Here is a 24,090-nt window from a genome sequence, read left to right as displayed (position 1 = left end):
TAATAGGATTTATATATTACATAAGTTTTATTTCAAATACGATATTTTTAAAAAAGAGATATTATTTACTTCATGATGTTAAATATAGTTACGTAAGGTATAATTTATTGTTTAGATATTAACTACTATAAGAAGCGTTTTATTCAAATTATTATGATGAGCATTACACTATTTAATTTATTTTTGGCTACATACCAAGTAAAAAAAAAAAAATTAAGTTATTGATCGTAAAATGATTAAATTATCGATGAATTTTCTAAGGAGATATTGTTCCTCTTATTACCACCCTCTTTCATGTTATTGTCGTACATGGGCATTTAATAGATAAAAAGATTATCTATTCTATAAGGTTTCTTTAAATTAAAAATAAAGTAAAACTTGATAATTTAAAATATTTTATTTTCCAATAAAACAAACATTGACAATATTATTATTAATTATTAAAATTTTAATAATGTCCAAGTATAAATGTTTACTTTTTATAATGATAATCTTCCAAATGACTGCCTACAATTTTCCGTTAAGTTTAGAGTTATTGCAAGAGTATTTGGATCATATTGAAAACCGAAACTATTGTTACTTTCAATAAGATTCATAATACTTGTATGATACCTTTCATGAATTGGTTTATCATTGTCTTGTTGTGCTATTGTAATATTCTTATACCAATTACAAAAAATGTCATGGTCTAGTTCATTTACAGGAAAGTTTAAATTACCAATATGACTGAAAAAATAGTTTTCAATTTTAATTCGTACATTTTTTATTATATTTTCAAAAACTTCATCTGTTGGAAGATGTTTTTTTAATCCTATATCTCTCAAAGTATATATAGTACCTAGAATTCCATTACTATTGAGTGTCCAATCAATGTTATGCATTGGTAGATTAACCATTTTACGAAAATATAATAATGAATTTTGCATCTTTTCCAGTTCTGTGTAAAAAATTTTAAATTTTTCATTAAAAATATCTAGACATTTTATTTGCAAATCATCTTTGTAGTTATTTTTACAATGGAACCAGAAATCTTTCGTTAAATTGGTTAGACTTTGTAGATCAATAGCATAGTGAACGCTCAATAACAAATGGAATTGCCATACTCTATCGACAAAATTCTGTTCTGTAATAAGATTAGTGTTCGAATCACGTGGGAAAATTTCACTTAAAGTAAAATTTTTATAAGTATCTTCAAAATTCAGACCTTCGAATATGAATTCATTAGCATATCTATGCGTTGTTAATTTTCTCCAGCCTGGGTGTTGCACCAAAGTATTAAATTCAGAAACACTTATAGCCGTTACTCTAAAATTAATATCACCACATATACAAAGTAATGAAAATAAAGACAGTTTAAACATTTTGGAAAAATGATTATTCATGCACAATACGATTAAAGAGAAAAAATGTCTTCCCTTTTTATACTAATAGATGGTACTCTTTTCTTTGTTTAACAAATAAACATACAATTTTTATTTTCGGTAAAATTTACTGTATTAGGTAAATAATATCTATTTAGATGTACAATGAAAAGTGCGTATTTACGCAAGTATAAAAAATATGTGATATTATTTTACAATTAAACATGAATGCTTCTTTTAAATTATCTAGTATAAATACTAATCAGAAATAATAACACTCATTATACATTTAGAATTTTTTAGCTTCGATGCGAAGCTGATAAGGTATTGGTTTTACTATGATGTGTTTTTTTTTTTTTTTTTGTGTCTTTTACCACTTTTTCTCAGCTCTCACCGAACGGATTTCTTTCAACGATACGTCAAAAGATCACAAGTCGTATTAAGTCGAAGACATTACCCTAAAAATTTGCAAATATTACCCTCGTTTCCTATAAATGGTGGGGGGGAAATCTCCAAAAAAATTGCAAATTTAAAAATCACTAATTTTTGAAATTTTTTCATTTTTTTTTTTTACTTAAAACTGACATCATTTTTTGAAAAATGATAGTGTCTAGTCAAAGACATTACCCTTAAAAATTTAAAAAGTGACCCCCGTTCCCCATAAATAGGGGAAACCTCCAAAAAAATTACAAATTTAAAAACCGCTAATTTTCGAAATTTTTTCAATGTTTTTTACTTAAAATTGCCTTAACTCTTTCAAAAATGAACATATCAATATAATTTTTTTTTTTATAGATGCTTGATGTCTTTACCTATTATTTGATATATATTTTTTGTAAATTTGACCCTTTATCTGCCCACAGGGGGGGATTTAAAAAGACAACTTTTTCACAAAAAATTAACTTTTGAAAGTGTTCCGGAAAGTCTGACACTTTTATATATATCTTAAATTAAAGCTAATGTAATATACTTTAATTTAAAAAAAAAAAATTTGACCTCTAGACTTGTCTTCATGGCGAAAATGACTACCGAATGCTATTTTAGTGTGAAAATTCTGGATTTTATTTTTTATATTATATTTAACTTTATAATGCTATAACTTATTGAAAAGTTTATGGATCCACACAATTTTTTTACGAGAAATAATATTTTTTAATAAACCCTTTTTCATTCGACATACTTTATCTTAATTGAGATATTAAGAAGGAACCAGCAGATCATGTAGCTTTTGGAATAAAACACCAATTTTTTTTAAATTAAACACTATCTAAAGATTTGCATCGAAGCGTTTATTTTTGATAGTGATTTTAATCACTGTCAGATATCATTATACTTGATCCAACTATNTAAGCGACGCTTCAAACACAGCGGTTGGCGCAACTCTCCAACAGTTCATCAATGACGAGTGGCAACCCCTCGCCTTCTTTTCCAAGAAACTCACGGCGACTGAGACAAAATACGGAGCTTACGATCGAGAACTTCTTGCGATCTATCTCGCTGTCAAACATTTTCGGCATATGGTGGAAGGACGCGAGTTTGTTATATACACCGATCACAAACCTATCACTTTCGCATTTCAACAGAAATCGGATAAGTGCACACCACGACAATTCAGACACTTGGACTTTATTTCACAATTCACCACGGATATTAGGTACGTTCCTGGTAAACAGAATATCGTGGCTGATACCCTATCACGCGTGGACGCATTATCAGACACGTTAGACTACACTGCTTTAGCAATGTCACAACAGGGAGACGACGAATTGAAAAAGTATGCACAAGAAAACACCGGATTGCGACTTAAGCAAGTGGAATTACCAGGCACGAATGTCTTAGTGTTCTGCGACACATCAACTTCAATCGCCAGACCTTTTGTTACAAAGCCTTTTCGACGAACAGTTTTCAATACCATACATCGCCTTGCACATCCAGGAGTTAAAGCCACAGTGAAGCTTGTAAAACAGCGGTTTGTGTGGCCAGGAATTGACGCAGATTGCAGACATTGGGCACGGGCATGTGTCGAATGTCAACGAGCCAAAATCACGCGACATGTCACAGCACCCCTTGGGTCATTTTCTCTACCGTCTCGAAGATTTGAGCATGTTCATTTAGATTTAATAATTATGCCTTATTCCGAAGGATTTCGTTACTGCCTCACGTGCATCGATAGATTTACTCGATGGCCTGAAGTAGTTCCATTGGAAAATCAAGAAGCGGAAACTGTAGCACGAGCCTTCTATACACATTGGATTGCAAGATTTGGTACCCCTCTTCGTATCACAACAGATCAAGGAAGACAATTCGAGTCATGCCTTTTCAAGCAACTTAATTACCTGACTGGTACGAACCATCTTAGAACTACGGCCTATCATCCTTCAGCAAATGGCATGGTGGAACGATCCCATCGGCAGCTTAAAGCCGCTATTAAATGTCATCAGAATAATCGATGGACAGAAACTCTTCCGACAGTCTTATTGGGTATCCGAGCAGCTTGGCGTGACGATCTTAAATCCACCTCGGCAGAATTAGTCTATGGAGAGCCACTTAGACTCCCTGGTGAATTCCTCACGTCAAATAATAATACCGCCAAGTGCGACGACGCAGCTGAGTTTATCAAAGACCTTCGACATCACATTCAGCAGATCCGACCAGTCAATGGTACACGACATGGCGAGAAGAAAAATTTCGTTTTCAAGGATCTAGCAACCACAGAGTACGTATTCATTCGACATGATGGGCCCAAAAACGGAATTCAAATGCCCTATGATGGTCCCTATCGAGTCATAAGTAGGAACGAAAAAACTTTTGTTATTGATATTAATAAGAAGAAAGTTACAGTTACTATAGATAGACTTAAACCAGCATACATCATGGCAGATGAATACTCTAAGGAAAATATTCCGAAAAAGATCCAGACACATACACCCATTACCATTCCCAGGGAGGATCAAAGGACACGTTCCGGAAGAAGAGTCCATTTTCCAGACCGTCTTCAAGTAGGCTCCGCTTGACTCCGTCACTGGTAGGGGAGTGATGTAGCGACCAAAACATACGCAACGAATATTCTCGAATGTTCTCGTTATCAAAAACCTTCGAGAAACTTCGATAACGCCATAAGATAACCTACGCGGGTATAGAATATTCTAGAATTAGCGAGAGCCTTATCGGAGCTATATATATATCGGAAGAATCAGTCAGTGAGTTAGTTCAGTTCAGACTGTCTAGTCCGCGATACGCTACACGACCGCTACACCCCGCCGCTGTTGTCATCGTGTATTATGTTTACTTCGATTATTTTATTTTTCCTTACTGTATATACATATATTTTCTTTTAGTGTTTATACGTCTATTTTCGTGTTATAATTTTGTTTAATAAAAGTCTACCGCCATTTAAATAATTGTGTGTTGTAAGATATAACCCACATTATATTTAACTTTATAATGCTATAACTTATTGAAAACTATATGGATCCACACAATTTTTTTACGAGAAATAATATTTTTTAATAATCCCTTTTTCATTCGACATACTTTATCTTAATTGAGATATTAATAAGGAACCAGCAGATCATGTAGCTTTTGGAATAAAACACCAATTTTTTTAAAATTAAACACTATCTAAAGATTTGCATCGAAGTGTTTATTTTTGATAGTGATTTTAATCACTGTCAGATATTATACTTGATCCAACTATACCACGGCACCACTGTGCCGCGACCCCCCTGTGCTGGGTTTTTTTTAGTATAATTAGTACTATACTATGTTGTATATTATTATTATATTTCGTGTATAAAATAAAGTAATCGCTAAAAATATCTATTTATGCTTACAAACATTAAACTATATTTATTATATGAGACTTCTCATATAAAGTCTATTTCTACTTAGCTCAATTAAAATGTGCATTAAAAAATGCGTATTTATGCAAATATAGAAAATATTTGCTATTATTTTATAATTGAACTTAATGCTACTTTTAATTTATCTAGTAAATAATATTATTAATTTCAAAATAGTCATATTTTCTTAGAATAAATTGTGATGAGTTGATAACAACTTTAGGATAACTAGTAGTGAAGGGAAATTTAGATTAGTAACTATCGAACTATTCGATAGTCATTCAAAAAATATTCGAGTAGAAACATATTCGATAGCTACACAATATATTCGAAAAGTTTTTAAAATATTCGATAGTTTATGCTAAAAATAAACTATTCGGTTGTATAAAAACAATTCTAATAGTTACTCGATAGATTTAAAAAACTATTGTATACTATTCCATAGTTTAAAATATTCGAATGACCATCACTAATAATTACTTGTTGAATTATAAGCATTTTAATACATTAATGTGGTTAGTATCGCAAGACGGTACAGCTCATATCCAAAACTGTAAAAATTCTTTATAGAAATAAGTAATCCAAAATATTTGCAGCATCAATAGTTATCAAATATGTCAAAATCTAGTGGGACACGTTGTGTATAAATCATAATTGATTTTATGACTTATACTATCAATATATTTTAAACCTGTTTTCTTTACTCATAATTAGAAACAAATTAAAAGTTGCTTATTTTTAAAATTAGTTGTTATAAATACAAATTTAAATACATTAGAATTGATTTCGTTTCTAAACAGTAATTGCTAAATCATAATTTTAATAATTCGGTTGATATGTTATTACGTTTCAAGATATTCTGTTATATTTTATAAAAACGAGTTATTTAGTAAAATACTGTAGGTAAAATTTTTTATTATTACAATCTTAATGATGGTAATACTGAATAATAAGAAGTAATATTTCTAGGCTATAAATATTCACTGTTAATTGGTATTTTATTAAATAATATATTTAAGTGTAAAATAAGTGTGAAATATACTTTAATATTATCAACTTTTAAAATCTATGTTTATAAGTGTTTATTTTACACTTTACACATCACGTTTTATATAAATTAAAAAAATGATGGAATTTAGTGGTCTTAATAGCATATTATTACAAATAATAAATGTAATATTATCCTTTGAGATTATTGTCATAATTAAAACTGTGTTCAATCTTTAAAAGTTGGCATTAAATAAAATTTATTTTGCTAATAATTAAACTAAATTTTTTATTTAAAAGTTATCATATTTAGGTTTAGAAAACCCATTAAAACATAAAATACAAACCAATTTGTCTGATTACTCTAGTTAGTATAGTCAGCATATAACATATTAGAGTATTCTAATTAATAATTTAGTACCGGCAAACGGAGCAACTGAATATCTATTACCTTCAAGTATTCTGAATTTTATTATATAAGATATTTTACATCCATGTCATATTATTAGATTACTTAGTATTAACAATTTTCAAACAAATACATTATGTCATTATATTATTACTATTATTGGATAATTTAGAAAAAATAATTAAAATTAACATGGAAAATCATGACCTGTATAACGGAAAGTACAAATTAAACTCGCTTGTAATTAATTATATAGTAAAATATTATAAAATCTTAAAATATATTATGAATATTTTAAATTTGTGTCTAAAATATTGGGTGATGTAGCTCTGGTATTATTTATACATAAATAGATGTTAATCAAATAATAGGTGCGATTAAGGGACATTAACAATAATAGTGAATGTCATTAACATTATTTCATTAGCTAGGCCGCTATTGGCTAAAATTATTAGCAAAATTAATTACAGCTTTTATATATTATAACTAAAGCAAAATTATACACATTATTTAATTTTTATGGATATCAAATTAACTATTTCGACTAAATTTTATCAATACAATATTATAGAAAATAATTAAAAAACAAGATAAGGCTGTTCATAAAATTTATTTATAAATTAAACTATAGATACTTTTAATGATTGAATAAATTACATGTCTAATAAAAAAGTACGAACATTTGTTAGAATAGTTTTTCTGGCTAAAACCAATACTAAAACTATATATAGTTAACTTCAATTTTTAAGTTATTAATAGTATATTGTGCTATAAAATAAATTTATCGATTAACGAAAGCTTATTAAATTATCATTTTATTTTAATAAATGTACTTAATTGTTAATAATGTAATAATTTTATAAAATTTTAATTGTTTAAATAATTTAAAAGTTATATACAGTTTTTAGCTTCGATAAGAAACTAAGAAAATATTAATTTAAATATGATGCGTTTTCTTTTTTTGTGTTGGTTAACTTTTTAACAGCTCTCATCGAAATGATTTCTTTCAACAATACGTCAAAAGACACAAATCGTATCAACTCGAAGACATTCCCCTTTAAAATTAAAAAATATTCCCTGTAAATTGAGGCAATCTCTAAAAAAATTACAAAATTAAATATCGGTCATGTTTGACATTTTACAATTTTTTTTATTTAAAACTACCATAACTTTTTAATGAATAGATTATTAGAAACAATTGTTTGTTTTTAATAGATACATTAGGTATATACCTATCATTTAGTATAATTTTTTCGTAAATCTGACCCTTCATTTTTTAAACACCACGAGTTACATAGAAATGATTGCTATGATTTATTACGATAAAAAAGCAAAAAATAGAGTATTTAACAAAATATTAAGCTTTACTCGTAAATTAACTGTAAATAGTAATAATAAATTTTTCTGACTGCATATTAATCTTAACAATACCAATTTTTTAATTATATAAAAATGTCAACTACAAACTTGCAAGTTAAGCTAAAAATAGTTCAATGTAAAATGATCAACCTTGTTGATTTTTAAATTCAGTTTGTTAGTCACTCCACTCTAAAGCTATAAAGGTATGCAGCTATGGTTGTTAATATATGGAACATTTTATTGTAGTTTTTGACAAATCAAAGTATTTTTTAGTTGTTTATGCCAATAAAATATTTTTTTTAATTAAAATTAAAATACAACTTAATAATTTAAAATATTTTATATTCAAATATAAATGATAATTACAATATTATTATTAATCATTTAAATTTTAATATTTCCCGAAGAAAAATGTTTACTATTTATTATGTTAAGCTTCCAAATGTCTCCAATGAATCGTCTGTTATCGGCAAATTTATACTGACAGCAAGAGTTTTTGAATCATATCGAAAACCGTAACTACTGTTACTTTCAATAAGATTCATAATATTTGTATGATATCTTTTTTCAATTGGCATAGCTAGTTGTTGTTGTGTTATTGTAAAATTAATATACCAATAAATATTACTTCTATGTTTTGGTGTATTTTTTACAGGAAATTTTACATTACCAATATGGTTGGTAAAAAATTTATCAATTTCTTTTTCCGCAAACTCAAGTTTTACTCTAAAAGTTTCATTTGGTGGAAGTTCATTATTTTCTACTATATCTATCAAAATATTTAAAGTATTATAAATCTCATTAGTGAATATTTCTTTAGTATCTACGCTTAAATTAACCATTTTAGAAAAATATAATAATGCATTTTTCATCTTTTTAAGTTCTTTGTAAAATATTTGATATTTTTCAACCAAACTTTCTAGACAATTTTTTTGCAAATCATCTCTGACGTTTTGACAAAAATACCAGAATTTCATCGTTAAAATGGTTAGACGCTCTAGATCAATACCATAATAAACGCTCAATAATAAATGAAATTGCCATACTCTATCGATACAATTCTGTTCTGAAATAAGATTGGTGTTCGAATCACGTGGTAATATTGTATTTAAAGTAACCTCTTCAATAATATGTTCAAAATTCAGACCACGGATTGTAAGTCCATCAGCAAATCCGTGTATGTTTATTGTTCTCCACGCTGGGTGTTGCACCAAAGTATTAAATTCAGAAACACTTATGGCCGTTACTCTAAAATTAATATCACCACATATACAAAGTAAAGAAAATAAAAATATTTGGAACATTTTGGAAAAATGATTTTTCAAGAACAATACGACTACAAAGAAAAATGTCTTCTTTTTTTATACTATTAATTAGTACTCTTTTCTTGGTTTAATATAAAAATATACAATTTTTATTTTCGGTAAAATTGACTTTATTGGGTAAATAAAGTCTATTAAAATGTATTTAAAAAAATGCATATTTACGCAAGTATAAATATTATGTACTATTATTTTCAGTTACACATCATTGCTAATTTAAAATTATGTAGTATAATTACTTTCAGTAATATTTCTAATTACAAAATAGTAAATTTTTAGTTATTTTTATACAAAAAATTTTGATGATATGATAACAACTTTACGTTTAGTATTTATTGTTTTAATTCATTTTAATACATTGAATCAGTTATTACGCAATTAACTACAGCTCATAGTCCAAATCTTTACAAATTATTTAAAAAAATAGCTATCCCAAAATATTTTCTGCATCAAAAGTGATTAAAGATATCAAAATGTTATTATACACGTTATGTATAAATCATAAGTATTATTTAATAACATAGTGAGGTTCATTTTACACTTTATACATCGCGATATATATAAACTAAAAAAATTATTGAATTTAGTGGTCTTAATAGCATATTATTACAAATAATAAATGTAATATTATCCTTTGAGATTATTGTCATAATTAAAACTGTGTTCAATCTTTAAAAGTTTGAATCAAATAAAATTTATTTTACTAATAATTAAACTAAATTTTGTATTTAAAAGTTATCATAGCTGAGGTTTAGAAAACTCATTGAAAAAATAAAATACAAACCAATTTGTCTGATTACTCTAGATAGTATAGTCGGCATATAACATATTAGAGTATTCTAATTAATAATTTAGTACTGGCAAACGGAGCAATTGAATATCTATTATGATTATTAAACCATATCAATCTACTGCACTAGAAAAATGTTTGTTAGTTTTGTTAAAAAACACAAAATATTGGCAAAATTGAATTGACGAAATTAATATTTCAATTATATTTATAAATTGATCAACAAGTATATTGCGTCATTATATAATTTTATATTAATTATAGTAATTGTAAAGGCTATTGTGATTATTTTATACCCAGTACACTATAAAAAAAAAGTAAATATTTTCTATAATTGTTTATGTTTAGTAACTGTGACCTATTTTTAAATTTTTTTAATCTAAATATGAAAAAGTATTAATTCATACGTGAATTATTTCATAGAACTATCTTTGTTAAATTGCATCTTTTATTAGTTTAGACTATTGCTTTTTGATAATTGCATTAAAAATCAACAATATAGATGGATTTTAATGGATTAAAACTATATTTTTTTAATAATTATTAGCTTCGATGTGAAGCTGAAAAGGTATTCATTTACTAAGATGTGTTTTTTTGTGTCTGTTACCACTTTTTCTCAGCTCTCACAGAACTAATTTCTTTCAGCGATAAGTCAAAAAATCATAAATTGTATCTAGTCGAAGACATTACCCTCAACAATTGAAATTACATAAAATTACAATACTAAATATTAAATATCAATTTCATACGACGTTGAATTGCTTATATATATATATATATATTTATTCCTAAATTATAATTAATTGAATTAAATTGTATTAATCTGACACTGTCAGATATCATCTATACTGGACCCAACTATCCACGTCCCCACTGTGTTGTGTTTTTTCAATTTTGTTGATCCTATTTACTTGTTTTCTAAATTATTGTTTTAAAATAAAAAAATTTAACGTATTGAATGATAGTTTAAAATATATAGAATTGGTCTTAGTGTTTAACCGAGTTGTAATTAAATCTATTATATATTTTCGAACTTCTAGTATTTAATTTGGTCGTATAGATTTAATTATAAGACAGTGCAGTGTTTAAATATGTATTTATATTTTTCACTATACGTTTAAGTGTGAATAATTTTAAATAGTTCAATCGTTCGCTGTCATATGTTGGTTATCGATTGATTTGATCTTTATCAGTGACGACTTCGGTGTGAACTAATGATAAATGAATGCCCAGCATATATCGCCACCTGGGGCCTTCGCCGGCACAAAAACTGTTATGTCTATGTTACCAATTGTAATTTTCGCTGGTGTCCGCTGCATAAATCATTTTTAAACTTTTATTTTTAATACTACGTTATTAAGACATGTAAATTTATGCATCGTAATAACAGGTGGGTGAATAACGAGTATAAGAATAATATGTAAATTATTTTTAATTGTTGCTGTCGAAGAATTATGAGCGGCATCCGACTTTACATTCGGGTAATATGTAGACATAACGAGATCATATCTGTTTTTGTTCGAATTTCTAATGGGTTTCACGGTTACAGGTTGATTTTTTTGAACACATTTTTTTCTCGCGCCTCCTCTACAACATAGCAGTAGTGTATACTTAACGTTATCGCCGCTAAAAATGGCCTACGGTGTCTTCTATGTCAGGCTATTGTTGTATACAAATAAATATTATTTTACTCGTAAAATAATAAGGAAATCGCTATATGTTAGTTAGTAGAATTTTACTTAATTAGACGCATATTCAAATAATATCATAACATTCCTTTACATTTGCGCGGTAAAATAATAAAATAGTAAAGTAACGTTAAAGTAATATACAAAATAAAAACTAAATATTTATGAATCACTGTTAGGTAATAATCAAATAAAAACGTTAAAATTATTATTGTTACGCCCACTTTTATACTAAACAATAATTATAATCTATAAAGCTTAATATATATATTACTTTATTAATGTGTTTCTTAAGTTTTAATTTGTATTTGTTTTAGGTAAGAAATTTTGTTGATCTTCGTTAGGTGTAAGCTTGTTATTTATCAGATGGTATGTATTCGGTCGTTTTTACAAATGTTGTTATTATTTTACTTCATTTTAAAATACAATAACATAAAAAAGTAAACGTTTTAGATAGAATTAGTGTATTAAAGTTACTCAATTAAAATATTCCATGCAAATTAATACAACACATAAATAACTGATTTTGAGGGTAATAAATTATTATGTCATGTTTATGGTTATTGATTTAACGCCATAATTAATATTTAAAACCATTGAATGTCTGATAGGCACATATGTCTGGCTTGCGATTAAATAACTTAGATGATAAATACAAAACATTCCGGACACATTTTAAATTTACAACTATAACTCCTGTGCAGCTTGTACAATAGCTATTTTGATAAACGTTTACCAGCTGATCATAAAATTCTATCTACTTACTTTTGTTGTGATTATTGATTATATTGAAAATTTGTATGTTTTTAGATTTAACATATTATTTATGGAATATTAATTCACGTAAGTGCCCACATTCGTTAGCTACTCCTCTAGAAGTAATATTTAATTAATTTATAATTACTAACTACAAGATAAATTAAAAATAAATTTAAAGAAAACTAGTTAATTTTTAATTTTTATTTATACATACATGCAGTGTATTACACAGTCAAAAATAGATTACGTGGGTTACAGATTTGTTGTCAGTGATAATTAATAGAAATCTTAGTAGAAATTTATGTTATACTCTCATTATGCGTGGAAATTTTATATCTTATGTTTATTATTTAATATGCGATGATAATCATTTATATTTATACTTACTCGTTAAAGTAAATACTTCATCGATTGACGAAATTTTTATCTTTTATAATTATGCTGGAAAAGTATATTTGTTTATTGATGATTTTCGTGTAAAATTTACGAACAACTCATGTAAAATTAGGTTTTTGTATCTTAATATTTTTTTTCCATACTGTATATTTTATTTGTATTAAATTATTAATAATAATTGTACAAGTGAAATGAGGAGGTCAGTGACAATAGGCGAGGACGTGATTGGAGAGGTGGAGAATTTTAAGTATTTAGGATCAATTGTGCAAAAGAGCGGTGTTATTGATGATGATATAAGACACAAGATTAAGTGTGTATGGTTAAAGTGGAAAGAAGAGTCTGGCGTGTTATGCGATAAAAGAATTTGAATGAGGCTGAAAGGTAAATTCTACAAGACTGTAGTAAGTCCAGCTATGATGTATGGTTCAGAGTGTTGGGCGGTTGATAAGAAAGATGAGCAGAGATGAGAATGTTTAGATGAGTGAGTGAAGTAACTAGAGAAGATAGAATAAGGAACGAACATATAAGAGGGAGTAATGGTGTAACGTCAATTATGTATAAGATGAAAGAATATAAACTTCTATGGTTTGGTCATGTTATGAGGAGAGAGGAATCGGAAGCTGTTAGAACAGTTATAAAAATGAATGTTGAAGGAAGATGAGGTAGAGGAAGACCAAAAAACAGTTGGAGGGATGTAATTGAATGCAATATAAGGATGGATGATGTGAGCGTGGGTGATCGTGTCATGTGGATTTAAGGTTGGTTTGGGTTGACCCCAAGTAGTTGGGACTAAGGCGAGGAAAAAAAGACGAAGAAGAAGAAGAATTGAACAAATACTCGCTTTTACATACTTAATTTTATTTTCTAATATAATATGTTTTAGGTTTTAGACTTATTTTATTTTTTCAACATATTTATGTAATTTTATGTTTGTGAAATCTTTTGCCTTTAAAAATTGCTCTTTTAGAGTATTTCCAAAATAATTTTTTTAATTAATCAAATTTGAATATCTATTGTTTATTATTTCTTAGTAGATTATTCATGTAAAATTTGATTATTTGAGTATAGTTTGATACTCATTTACTTAAAAAGTGCTATTTAGTAGACGTCCTAAAATAGAAAATTAAATTAAAATTGTAAAAATTTTCAAATCGTTTTTTTGGAATGAGTCAACTTTTCTAACTATTGATTTAAGAAGAAAATATTTAATAATATGTTAGAATGTATGATTTTCTATTTTTTAAACTGTTGTACAGTAATTTAATTTAAACAATTTATTAAATCAATTTTGGTGATCAGGATCGGTAATCTGCAAATTCCTACGAGTTCAATGACATTCCAAGATTTTTATAACTAATAAATAATTGACGGAGTTTTTCTATGAATTGTAAAATGAGCTCTACACAATAGATAGAAAAATGGAAAAATTAGAATTCGTTTTCTTTGCCAGAATGTCGAAAATAGATTATTGATATGGCAATTGTTTTATCGGTAGGAACACATTCTGTTAGTTAGCAACTAGAGAATATCACTAATGAGAATTTAATTCGATTGTTAATAAATTGCTCATGTTTATTGAATAATTTATGATAGTGCAGCAGAGACAACGGAGTATAATATGTTTAGGATAATCGAACCTTTGTTAATGCTATGAAAATCAGTCAGTCATAATAACTAATTTTCTTAGCATTAGCAGCGGCACAAATATGATGCATCAAATAAACTTATGCGCTATTGATAACTGATTTAGTAATGTTAATTAATCTGTCAATTCGTATGTCTCTCATAAAGAACATGTAAACAATAGATTTAGTATACGTGTTGTTTGTGCATCAATCTGTTCTGGCTACCTCTAAAGTTGATAAAAAACAAATTAAATTATTAAATTATACTTAATTGTAGCTAGTTTGTTTTTCAATTATTATAACTTAATGAATATTTTTAATGTTTTGTTTTTTTTACTTATTATATCAAAATAATTAGTTAACATATTTTACTTAGTGAATAACTTCATTTACTGTGCTGTGAATAAGTTTTATTCTTACCATAGTTTCTTAATGTTTGTTAATTTTTATTAGGTATTGTTTTGAGCATATAAATTCTTGACAATTGAAAACGCCTATAAATGCCAGTATTCACTAAGGGCGAAGTACTGCGACAATACTGGTATTTGATGGCTGGCTATTCCGTTTAGATTTTAAGTTAACATGATTTAAATTAAATATAATAGTTTCAATATTTCTTTCAGTCAGCATACTTTGAAAAGTTAAGTTGAAAAAGTTAATTTTCTGTGGAAAAATTATCATTTTGAATCTCCTCCTATGAGCAGGTGAAGGGTAAAATTTTCAAAAAAATTATTATAGCAAAGTGGTTTTAGGCCAAATTTCTATTGTTATTTTACTGTAATACAGAAGTCATTATTTTTATTTGCTGTTACATAAACCAAATTTTATTGATCAAGTTATGACAGGTAAATTAGCTATAAAAATTTACTACACTCTAAATGAGTGAGAACAATAATAGATTCAAATCGAGTTTTCGGTGTATTATTAATAGCTAAGTTTATGGTTTTGTAAGGGCCCCGACAAACTAGGACGGTTGCGCCTTACGGTTATATGACCACGTGTCACATTGAACGGTTTGAAAACGGTTTTGCCGCGTTTTTTGTTTATAACAATTTAACTTAAGTTACTTTTATGAAGATAAATTTTTAATTGTTATAAATACCTCAACATGTATATACATAGGAAAATTTGGTTTAGTGAAGTATTTATTAGTATATGATCATTAAAAAATATTTTATTTTACTGATATAATTTTACTGTGTATTCTGCATAAAAACGAATTTTATACTCCTATTACTTTGGAAATATTTAATTAAAAAGTATTTTTGAAGTGGCCATTTATTACAGTAGCGTAATTTTGAGATATTTGTCTGAATTTTTAAAACAAAAGGGTTATTCCAATATTTGGTGATTATAAGTTCAACAAAACTAAAATCGTGTTCTTTTAACGTATTGGTCAATTGAGAGCTCAGAAAAATTAACGACAAACACAAAAAAAATCACATCATAGTAAAATTAAACCTTCTCAATGATCATTGAAGCTGAAATTTAAGAACCATAAAAATGTTTTCAGATTTTTATCTACAGGATCAAATTTTGTAGCTTTACAATTTGAATTGTTATTGGGAAGAAGTACAATAGCTTTAATTGTACGAGAAACTTGTCAATTTTTGTTGACCATTTTACAGCCTGAAGAAATGACTTTACCTGATCTCAAAAAATGGACGGATATTGCTAATCAGTATTATAAAAAAACTAATTTTGCCAATTGCATAGGAGTTGTGGACGGAAAATATATTCGTTGCCAAAACCCTCATGAAGTAGATTTAGTTTTCCTTGTTTCATTAACAGCTCCAATATAGTTATCCCTAATAATTATCCAATTTTTTTAAAAACATCAACTGTAATTAATATGTAAAATTTATACAAAAATATATTAAGAAAAGAAATATATGGATAACTGTACATAGTAGTTGTTTGCGTTTGTGTAAAGTATTACAGACGTAATACAGTTTTTATTTATTTATTTTTAAATATACAAAAAAATCAAAATAGTTAGATAAAATTGATAGCTATAAAATGTAAATACATTTACAGGATATCAATGTAATATGTTTTAGAACCAGTAAATAAGCATTTGTTGAATTATCACGTAATATAAAATGTATCAATTCGTTATAATTTAGTACAAACTAAAAATAAAAAACGTAACAGAGTTACATTAAAATATTTTTAATTCTAAATAAGATTGTTTCATTATTCGAATTTAAATATTATAGTCGATTAGGGTACTATTGTACTGAGACCCTCATAGCATATTGACACATAATAATTCATTTTCATAAATGTTCCAATATAGTGATAGAAAATACCATATTTTATTTTGAATGTAAGTAGTTTTTATAAATATAACACATATTTTTAAATTAAAGTTAAAATTAAATTTCCGAGTATACTATGTATTAGTAATTTTGAATTAATATTATAATTTTTATATAATTATTGTAATTTTAATTGAAAAATAAAAAAATAAAACTGGTATGTATTAAAAGTTATTATTGAGTGTAAAATTGACATTAGTCATTGATTTTTATTTTATTTTTTTTTTTCTTAACGATGCAAATTTAACCAGTAAAAATATAAAAAATAAGATCTTTTACACTAATAACAAATAGATACAAATATCTAAAACATAGTTTGAAACACAACTCGTTTTTCAAAAAAGTGATTCTAATATCTCTTAGAGAATTTTTAAATTTACTACCCCATTAATTTATTATTTGTAACAAAAAGTGGTCAATAATTTATTTTTAAGTTTTTGTTCAACTTCACTACAACTGTTCTAACCTTCAAACATCTTTTCCTCAAACCATGCTCTGGATTTCGTGTATCGGTCCGAATACTCATTACTATCAATTTTCCATATACATGCTTATTTTTCTATTCCCACAATATACATTTCTGTGTCAAAAACGTTCATTTTTTTTAATGTAAAAAAAACGCATGGAAAATAAAAAATAAATATGCAAAACTATTTGCGAATTATTACATATTCCAAAACCGTACGATTGAACCGTCCACGTGTGATGGTGGTGATAAGAATGTGTTTTGATTACAAACGGTAGAACGACAGCGCCGTCAAACCGTGACATGCGACGGTTTTGAAACGTACCGGACGGTCGATAACCGTGTAGTATGACACTCTTGATTTAAACATGCATATTCTTGATGAACGGTATAACCGTAAGGCGCAACCGTCCTAGTTGGTGTGTCGGGGCCCTAAGACTAAAGGATCTAACAAAAATACCGGCTGCACTGCCACCGATATCATGGAACGTAATAAATGACAATATTTTTTTTCTGGAAGTCAAAATCTTTAAACAATTATAAAACGTAAACGGTTGTTCGGATAAAAATAGTTATAAGAACAAAATTGTTTGTAATTTTTTTTTTTATCATATTATCAAATCGAAAATAGTGGTTCCCATTTTAAAAAATTATAAAGAAACATTTTTATCCCTGAAGGGATAAAAAAAAATTTATTTAACTTTATATTATTGTAGAGTTTTATAAACTTAATTGTTCGCGCCAAGTGTGAGAGCTGCACAGGTTGGGTGTGGTCAGCTGTTAGGACGCATTATCAGCGGCCCGTGTTGTTCGGTCGTTTTTTTTATTCAAAATGTAATGTGTACCTGTTTTATTATTATACAGTTTTAGTTTTAAGTTACATTGGTTTTCATTTGAATTAATTGTTGTTTTGGTATTAATCAGTAAAAACTTTGCTCAATTTTCGTTTTAAAATATATTGTTCATATTATTATTGTAAATTCATATAGTTGTATTCTGTTTTCTTTTTCATTGGTTAGAACATTATTATAATAAAGCTACAGGTGGCATATCACCTTTATAAATGGTATTTCATTTTATTCAAGTTATTCAAGCAAAATTAAAAACTGAATGTAAGTAATATGGGTGTTTATATTTATTAATTATTTAATTCAGCAATAATAAAAATTGGTATTGTTATTTAAATTATTTCTTTATATTTATTAAGTTAAACAATCCTATTTTGGATAAACAAAAAATATCTTGCATTTAACAAATTCTAAATTGTATAGGAAATTTTTGTTGATTATTAGTTGCCCCTATTTTAAGCCGTACGGCTAAGTTCTGTTCCCCATTTATAATTTAATTTTTTAGAACAGCCCAGGCGGCAAAATTAATAAATTTTCTTTTTACAAACATTTTAAGTTCTCAATAGTTTCTGAGAAAATAATAAGTGTCTTGCTAGATTTCGATCATCCTGTATATTTTTGTGAACATTTGACCTTTTACCAGCCCACAGGAAGAGTTTCAAAATGGTAATTTTTTTTCAAAAAATTGACTTTTGAAAATGTTCCGGAAACACTGACACTTTTATATATATCTTAAATTAGGGCTCATGTAATATGCTTTATTTGAAAAAAAAAAATTAACCTTTGGACTTGTCTTCGTGGTGAAAACGGACATCAAAGTTAAAGAAAAACGTACGATTTTCGTGAAAAAATTCTCGATTTTATATTAAATATTATTAAATTTATATTGCTATAAATTTATTTTGTTCTTAATTTTTTTTTTATATATGGTAAATACTTATTTTTTTATAATAAGTAATAATATTAAAACTTAGAAAAAGTTTAATTGCACATTTGAAAACATCGTGAAAAGTTGATTTAGAAAAGTATATTTTTGTTTCTGATGAAAGTTCCTTGTAGTCTATTATATTTATTCATTTGTAACAAAATTTTTTTAATAAAAAGTATTGCATCAATCCCTTTAAATTTTTATACGCGTTAAAAGTATATGAATATACAACTCTTTTTTTATTTTTATAATATCTCCGTAAAAATTACAATATTATATTATTAAATATTAATTTCATACTAAATTTAATTACTATAATTATTATGTATTCATATATTATAATTATAAATCGGAATAAAAATTAAGAGAATAAAAGTTATGGTAACTTTTGGAATAATCCACCAATTTTTTAAAAGTAAACACTATCACGATTTGCATCGAAACGTTTTATTTTTAATGTGATTTTAATCACTGTCAGATATCATTAAACTTGATCCAACTATGCCACGTCACCACTGTGCCACGACCCCACTGTGCTAACGTTTTTTAAATTAAAAAAAAAAAAAAACTTTGTTTGAAATATTTTATTTTCAAATAAAGAAGAGAATTACAATATTATTTAATACATTAAAATTTTAATATTGCCCATATATAAATGTTTATATTTTATAATGCTAAACTTGTAGAGAGACAACAGAAGTATTTGGATCATATAAAAAACCATAACTATTATTACTTTCAGTAAGATTCGTAATATATGTATCATATCTTTCTTGAATTGATTTACTTGTGTCTTGTTGTGGTATTGCCATATTAATAAAACTAGAAATACAATGTCCAATATTTATTCTTTGTGCTTCAGGATAGCCTTTAATATCGATATGCAGGAGAAAAAAATCACAAATCGAAATTTCCTCTGTTATAAATTTATATATAAATTGTTCAATTGATAGAATATTTTTTTCTTGTTCTCCTATTTGTCCCAAACTAAAAAAAATACTTTGAATTCCATTTTGAAATGCCCAATCTTTATAAAACTTTGGTGAATTAACCGTTTCATAAAAATATGATAAAAACCGATACATCTTTTCCAGTTCTTTGTAAAAGATTTTATATTTTTCATACAAATTATCCATACATGTTATTTGAAAATTATCTTTGTAGTTATTTTGACAATAACACAAATATTCATTCGTTAATTTGATTAGACCGTGTAGATCAATAGCATAGTAAATGCTCAATAACAAATGGAATTGCCATACTCTATCGAGAATATTCTGTTCTGTAATGAGATTAGTGTTCGAATCACTTGGAAATAATGTACTTAAAGTAAAAACTTCTGTAATATTAAAAAAATTCTGGCCACGGAATATAAATTTATCAGCTTGTTCATGTGTTGTTAATTTTCTCCAGCCTGGGTGTTGCACCAACGTATTAAATTCAGAAACAGTTATGGCCGTTACTCTAAAATTAACAGCTCCACATATACAAAGTAATGAAAATAAAGACAGTTGAAACATTTTGGAAAAATAATTTTTCTTGAACAATACGATTACAGAGAAATATATCTTCCTTTTTTATACTAATAAATGGTACATTTCTCTTTGTTTAACTCAAAAATATACAATTTTTATTTTATGTCAAATTTAGATTATTGTATAAATAAAGTGTATTAAAATGTACGCAAGCATAAAAAAAAAAATGTGATATTATTATACAATTTACGTCAATGCTATTTTTAAATTATATTACTTAATAAATAACTTTATTTACTGTGCTGAGATCAATTTTTATTTTTATCATCGTTTCTTAATGTCTGTTACTTTTTATAAGGTATTATAAAAAATGTTTAAATTATATTTATTCTGTAAGTAATTGAGTGGGATATGATAAAAAAATCATTCTGTATAGACCCAGCTGACTGGAAAATAGACTCCTCCTATTTATTCAGAAAAAAAATTGTTGACGGACATGCCTATCAAATTCTTATTAAGAGGAAATAAATTGTTGTCTGCCATACTAATACTTAAGTGTAACCATTCGATGTGGTAGTATGTATAATTATAGCTCAAATTCTATTTCATTGGTTTTTTTGTAATAATCATGTTTAATAATCTTATCACTTTACGATAATATGGCAACTCATGGCATGAAATTGATTTTTTTTTAATCAAATTATTTTACTATATTACAAGTAATTGTATATTTTTTTTTATGAAACTGTTATAAAAAATATGTTTATATTTAATCAGTATTAAATAGTTTCAGTTTTATTTTCTTGAAGTAATATTTAACTATATGTTTCAAAAAACTTTTGGTTAAGTAAAAATCATGATTGGGTGATTCCAGGGTACAAACCTTTGACAATTATTTAAAAATTAATAAACATATAGTATTTTGGGCCCATAATAAAAAAATATTTATAATATTTTATAATATTTGGGTTTAGTAAAAATATTTTTAAAAAATTGTTCGTAGTAACTTAAAGTGTGTTTTTAATTTGATATTAAAAATTAATTTGATTTTTTGCTATGGAGAAAATATATTCTATTATATAACATCAATACCTATTATTATATCTATTATATAACAACCCAACACAGAGGGGTTGCAGCACAGTGGTGACGTGCATAGTTGGATCAAGTATAATGATATCTGACAGTGATTAAAATCACTATAAAAAAAAACGCTTCGATGCAAATTTTTAGATAGTGTTTAATTTTAAAAAATTGGTGGATTATTCCAAAAGCTACATGATCTGCTATTTTCTTATTAATATCGTAAATGAAAAAGGCATTATTAAAAAATATTATTTCTCATAAAAAAAATTGTGTTGATCCATACATTTGTATTTATTTTTTTTTTGTACAACGTAATACGTACAGTTCATTATGTTTTTAGGTAGAAACGCATAAAATCATGTCAATTATAAGATAACTCGAAATTACCATTTTAAAGTCGTATTAATTAGTTCGATAATATTTGACGTGATAAATAGCAAGTAAACGATAGATAAGATAAGTAGTTACTATTAATATCATGGTTGTAACGGGTAAAGGGGAATCAGGGTTCCATTCCGGAGAGGGAGTCTGAAAAACGGCTACCACATCCAAGGGAAGCAGCAGGCACGCAACGTGGAGGTAGTGACGAAAAATCACAATACGACAATCATTCCCCGTAATCGGAATAAATACACTATATATCTCTTAATGAGAATAAAGCGTATTAATATATAAGTTTTAATAGTAATTTTCATGTTTGACTCTTGTCATTACACTTGCAAATAAATCTGCTACCAACAGCAAAAGACTTCTGTTCATTTCTAGTCTATACGATCATGTTGTCGACAGTGTATTATTGTTAATTGTTTTGAAAACATAAGTAAGTCTCGTCTATGTATACACGTACACGTGTACATGTTTTGAATCAATTATTCGTCTCCGTGTATATTAATATTATACAATATTTATTTAATATTTTATAATTAATAAATTGAAACATGTTTTGGGTAACCATTGATAAAATTGGAAAATTTTACAATAATAGAAGTTCATTGTTTAAAATTTTTAATTAAAATTTAATCTTTTATACTTATGTCTAAATAAAAATAAATTAAGTAAATTATAACTAAAATGTATTTTATATTTAATAACGTTAAATGGTAAACAATACATTTATATTTGTATGTTTTTTTTTCAATTTTTCAATTTATATTTCATACACTTTTTCATTATCCTGTATGACTTATATAGTTAAATACGAAATTATCATACATTCTTTTAGTATAATTAACTATAAAATAAGTTTTAGCTGAAAATGCAATTATATTAAATACCACTAAAAAGTACATTTAAAAGCATAAAATGTAATGTTATAGCAGAAAAAAAAAANAAAATGCAATTATATTAAATACCACTAAAAAGTACATTTAAAAGCATAAAATGTAATGTTATAGCAGAAAAAAAAAATTTTCTACAGTATGATTTTTATACCTGGCAGGAGGAATGGTACGGTCGGAAAATGACTATTGTAAAAAATAACAATATCTGTGTCTCGCCTACAACTATGATTATAAAATATTTTATTTTATTTATTTTTATATTTTTATTTTCCGTATCACTGGTCCAAAAGTTGTTATGGGCTAGTCATTTTTTTAATTAGATCATTTATTTTTTTAAAAGCTAGTTGAATGTGTATATTTGCCATCAAATATATAAAATTAATGCCTATATACCTTATAAAAGATAGATATAAATAATACGATAAGTTATTCGAGAAAAAAATGTACCTAAGAGAAACTAAAAAGAAGCTCAATATTATTTTTCGATTAATTAGGAAATTCCTGATAAATTAGTGTTGGGAATTCACGTCAAACAAATTTTTTAAATGCTTTGAGTCTTTAATTACCATTATGTCATAGAAAAAAAGTTAATTCTAAAATTATCAAGAAGTATTTATGTAGTTTTATTTTTATATATAACTACTAATTTTCAGATGATTTTTCTTTCATTTATGCAAACATTTTTCCAATTCCACAAACAATGTTTTACAGTACTTTAAATTATAGCTCTGAAATAATCATTTTAAAACCTAATAAATATAATATTTATTTCAATACAAACGTTTAATTGTACACTTTTACCAAACATTATTAATATGTTAAACATCAATGAGTTCATAATCTAGTAAATTAAATATTAAAAAATAAAAAATGTTTTTGTATTAAAATTTAAGATAATTAAATACCTGTAAATATGTTTTAAAAAAATAACTAATAGTAGATCAACGAAATCCTAAGCTAACTAAATAAATTAAAATGCAATATCATTGATCAAAACTACTTATTTATTTATAAAATTAAAAATTAATCAAACTCAACAAACTTAAATTAACAAAGATACGTCTGATTTATTTGGCTATCTACTATTATTTAATAACACTAGTCATCACAAATGTTGGGTCTGGATTTTTAATAATTAAATCTAATTA

At 26.2% G+C, this 24,090-nt stretch overlaps 2 protein-coding genes across 4 annotated transcripts in view; one reads left to right on the top strand and one right to left on the bottom strand.

The window, feature by feature from the left end:
• LOC126905848 (protein prickle-like) overlaps positions 1–24,090 on the top strand; it is a 152,569-nt gene that overhangs the window by 18,993 nt on the left and 109,486 nt on the right. The gene's annotated exons all lie outside the window — the stretch shown is intronic.
• Positions 1–24,090, bottom strand: part of LOC126905864 (uncharacterized) — a 254,847-nt gene that overhangs the window by 164,069 nt on the left and 66,688 nt on the right. Inside the window, exon 2 of one of the 3 annotated variants that reach the window (XM_050685983.1) lies at positions 383–1,255. The exons of the other annotated variants lie outside the window; for them this stretch is intronic. Coding sequence (XP_050541940.1) covers positions 480–1,255 — 776 coding nt within the window. The 3' untranslated portion in view covers positions 383–479. Of the gene's footprint in view, positions 1–382; positions 1,256–24,090 lie in introns of those variants that run through there. 3 annotated transcript variants of the gene reach the window in all.

The sequence above is a fragment of the Daktulosphaira vitifoliae genome, unplaced genomic scaffold (genome assembly GCF_025091365.1).
Source record: "Daktulosphaira vitifoliae isolate Bord-2020 unplaced genomic scaffold, ASM2509136v1 Scaffold_4, whole genome shotgun sequence".
Classification (NCBI taxonomy): domain Eukaryota; kingdom Metazoa; phylum Arthropoda; class Insecta; order Hemiptera; family Phylloxeridae; genus Daktulosphaira; species Daktulosphaira vitifoliae.
Note: the sequence above shows the minus strand (reverse complement) of the source record. Positions and strands in the feature narration are given on the sequence as shown.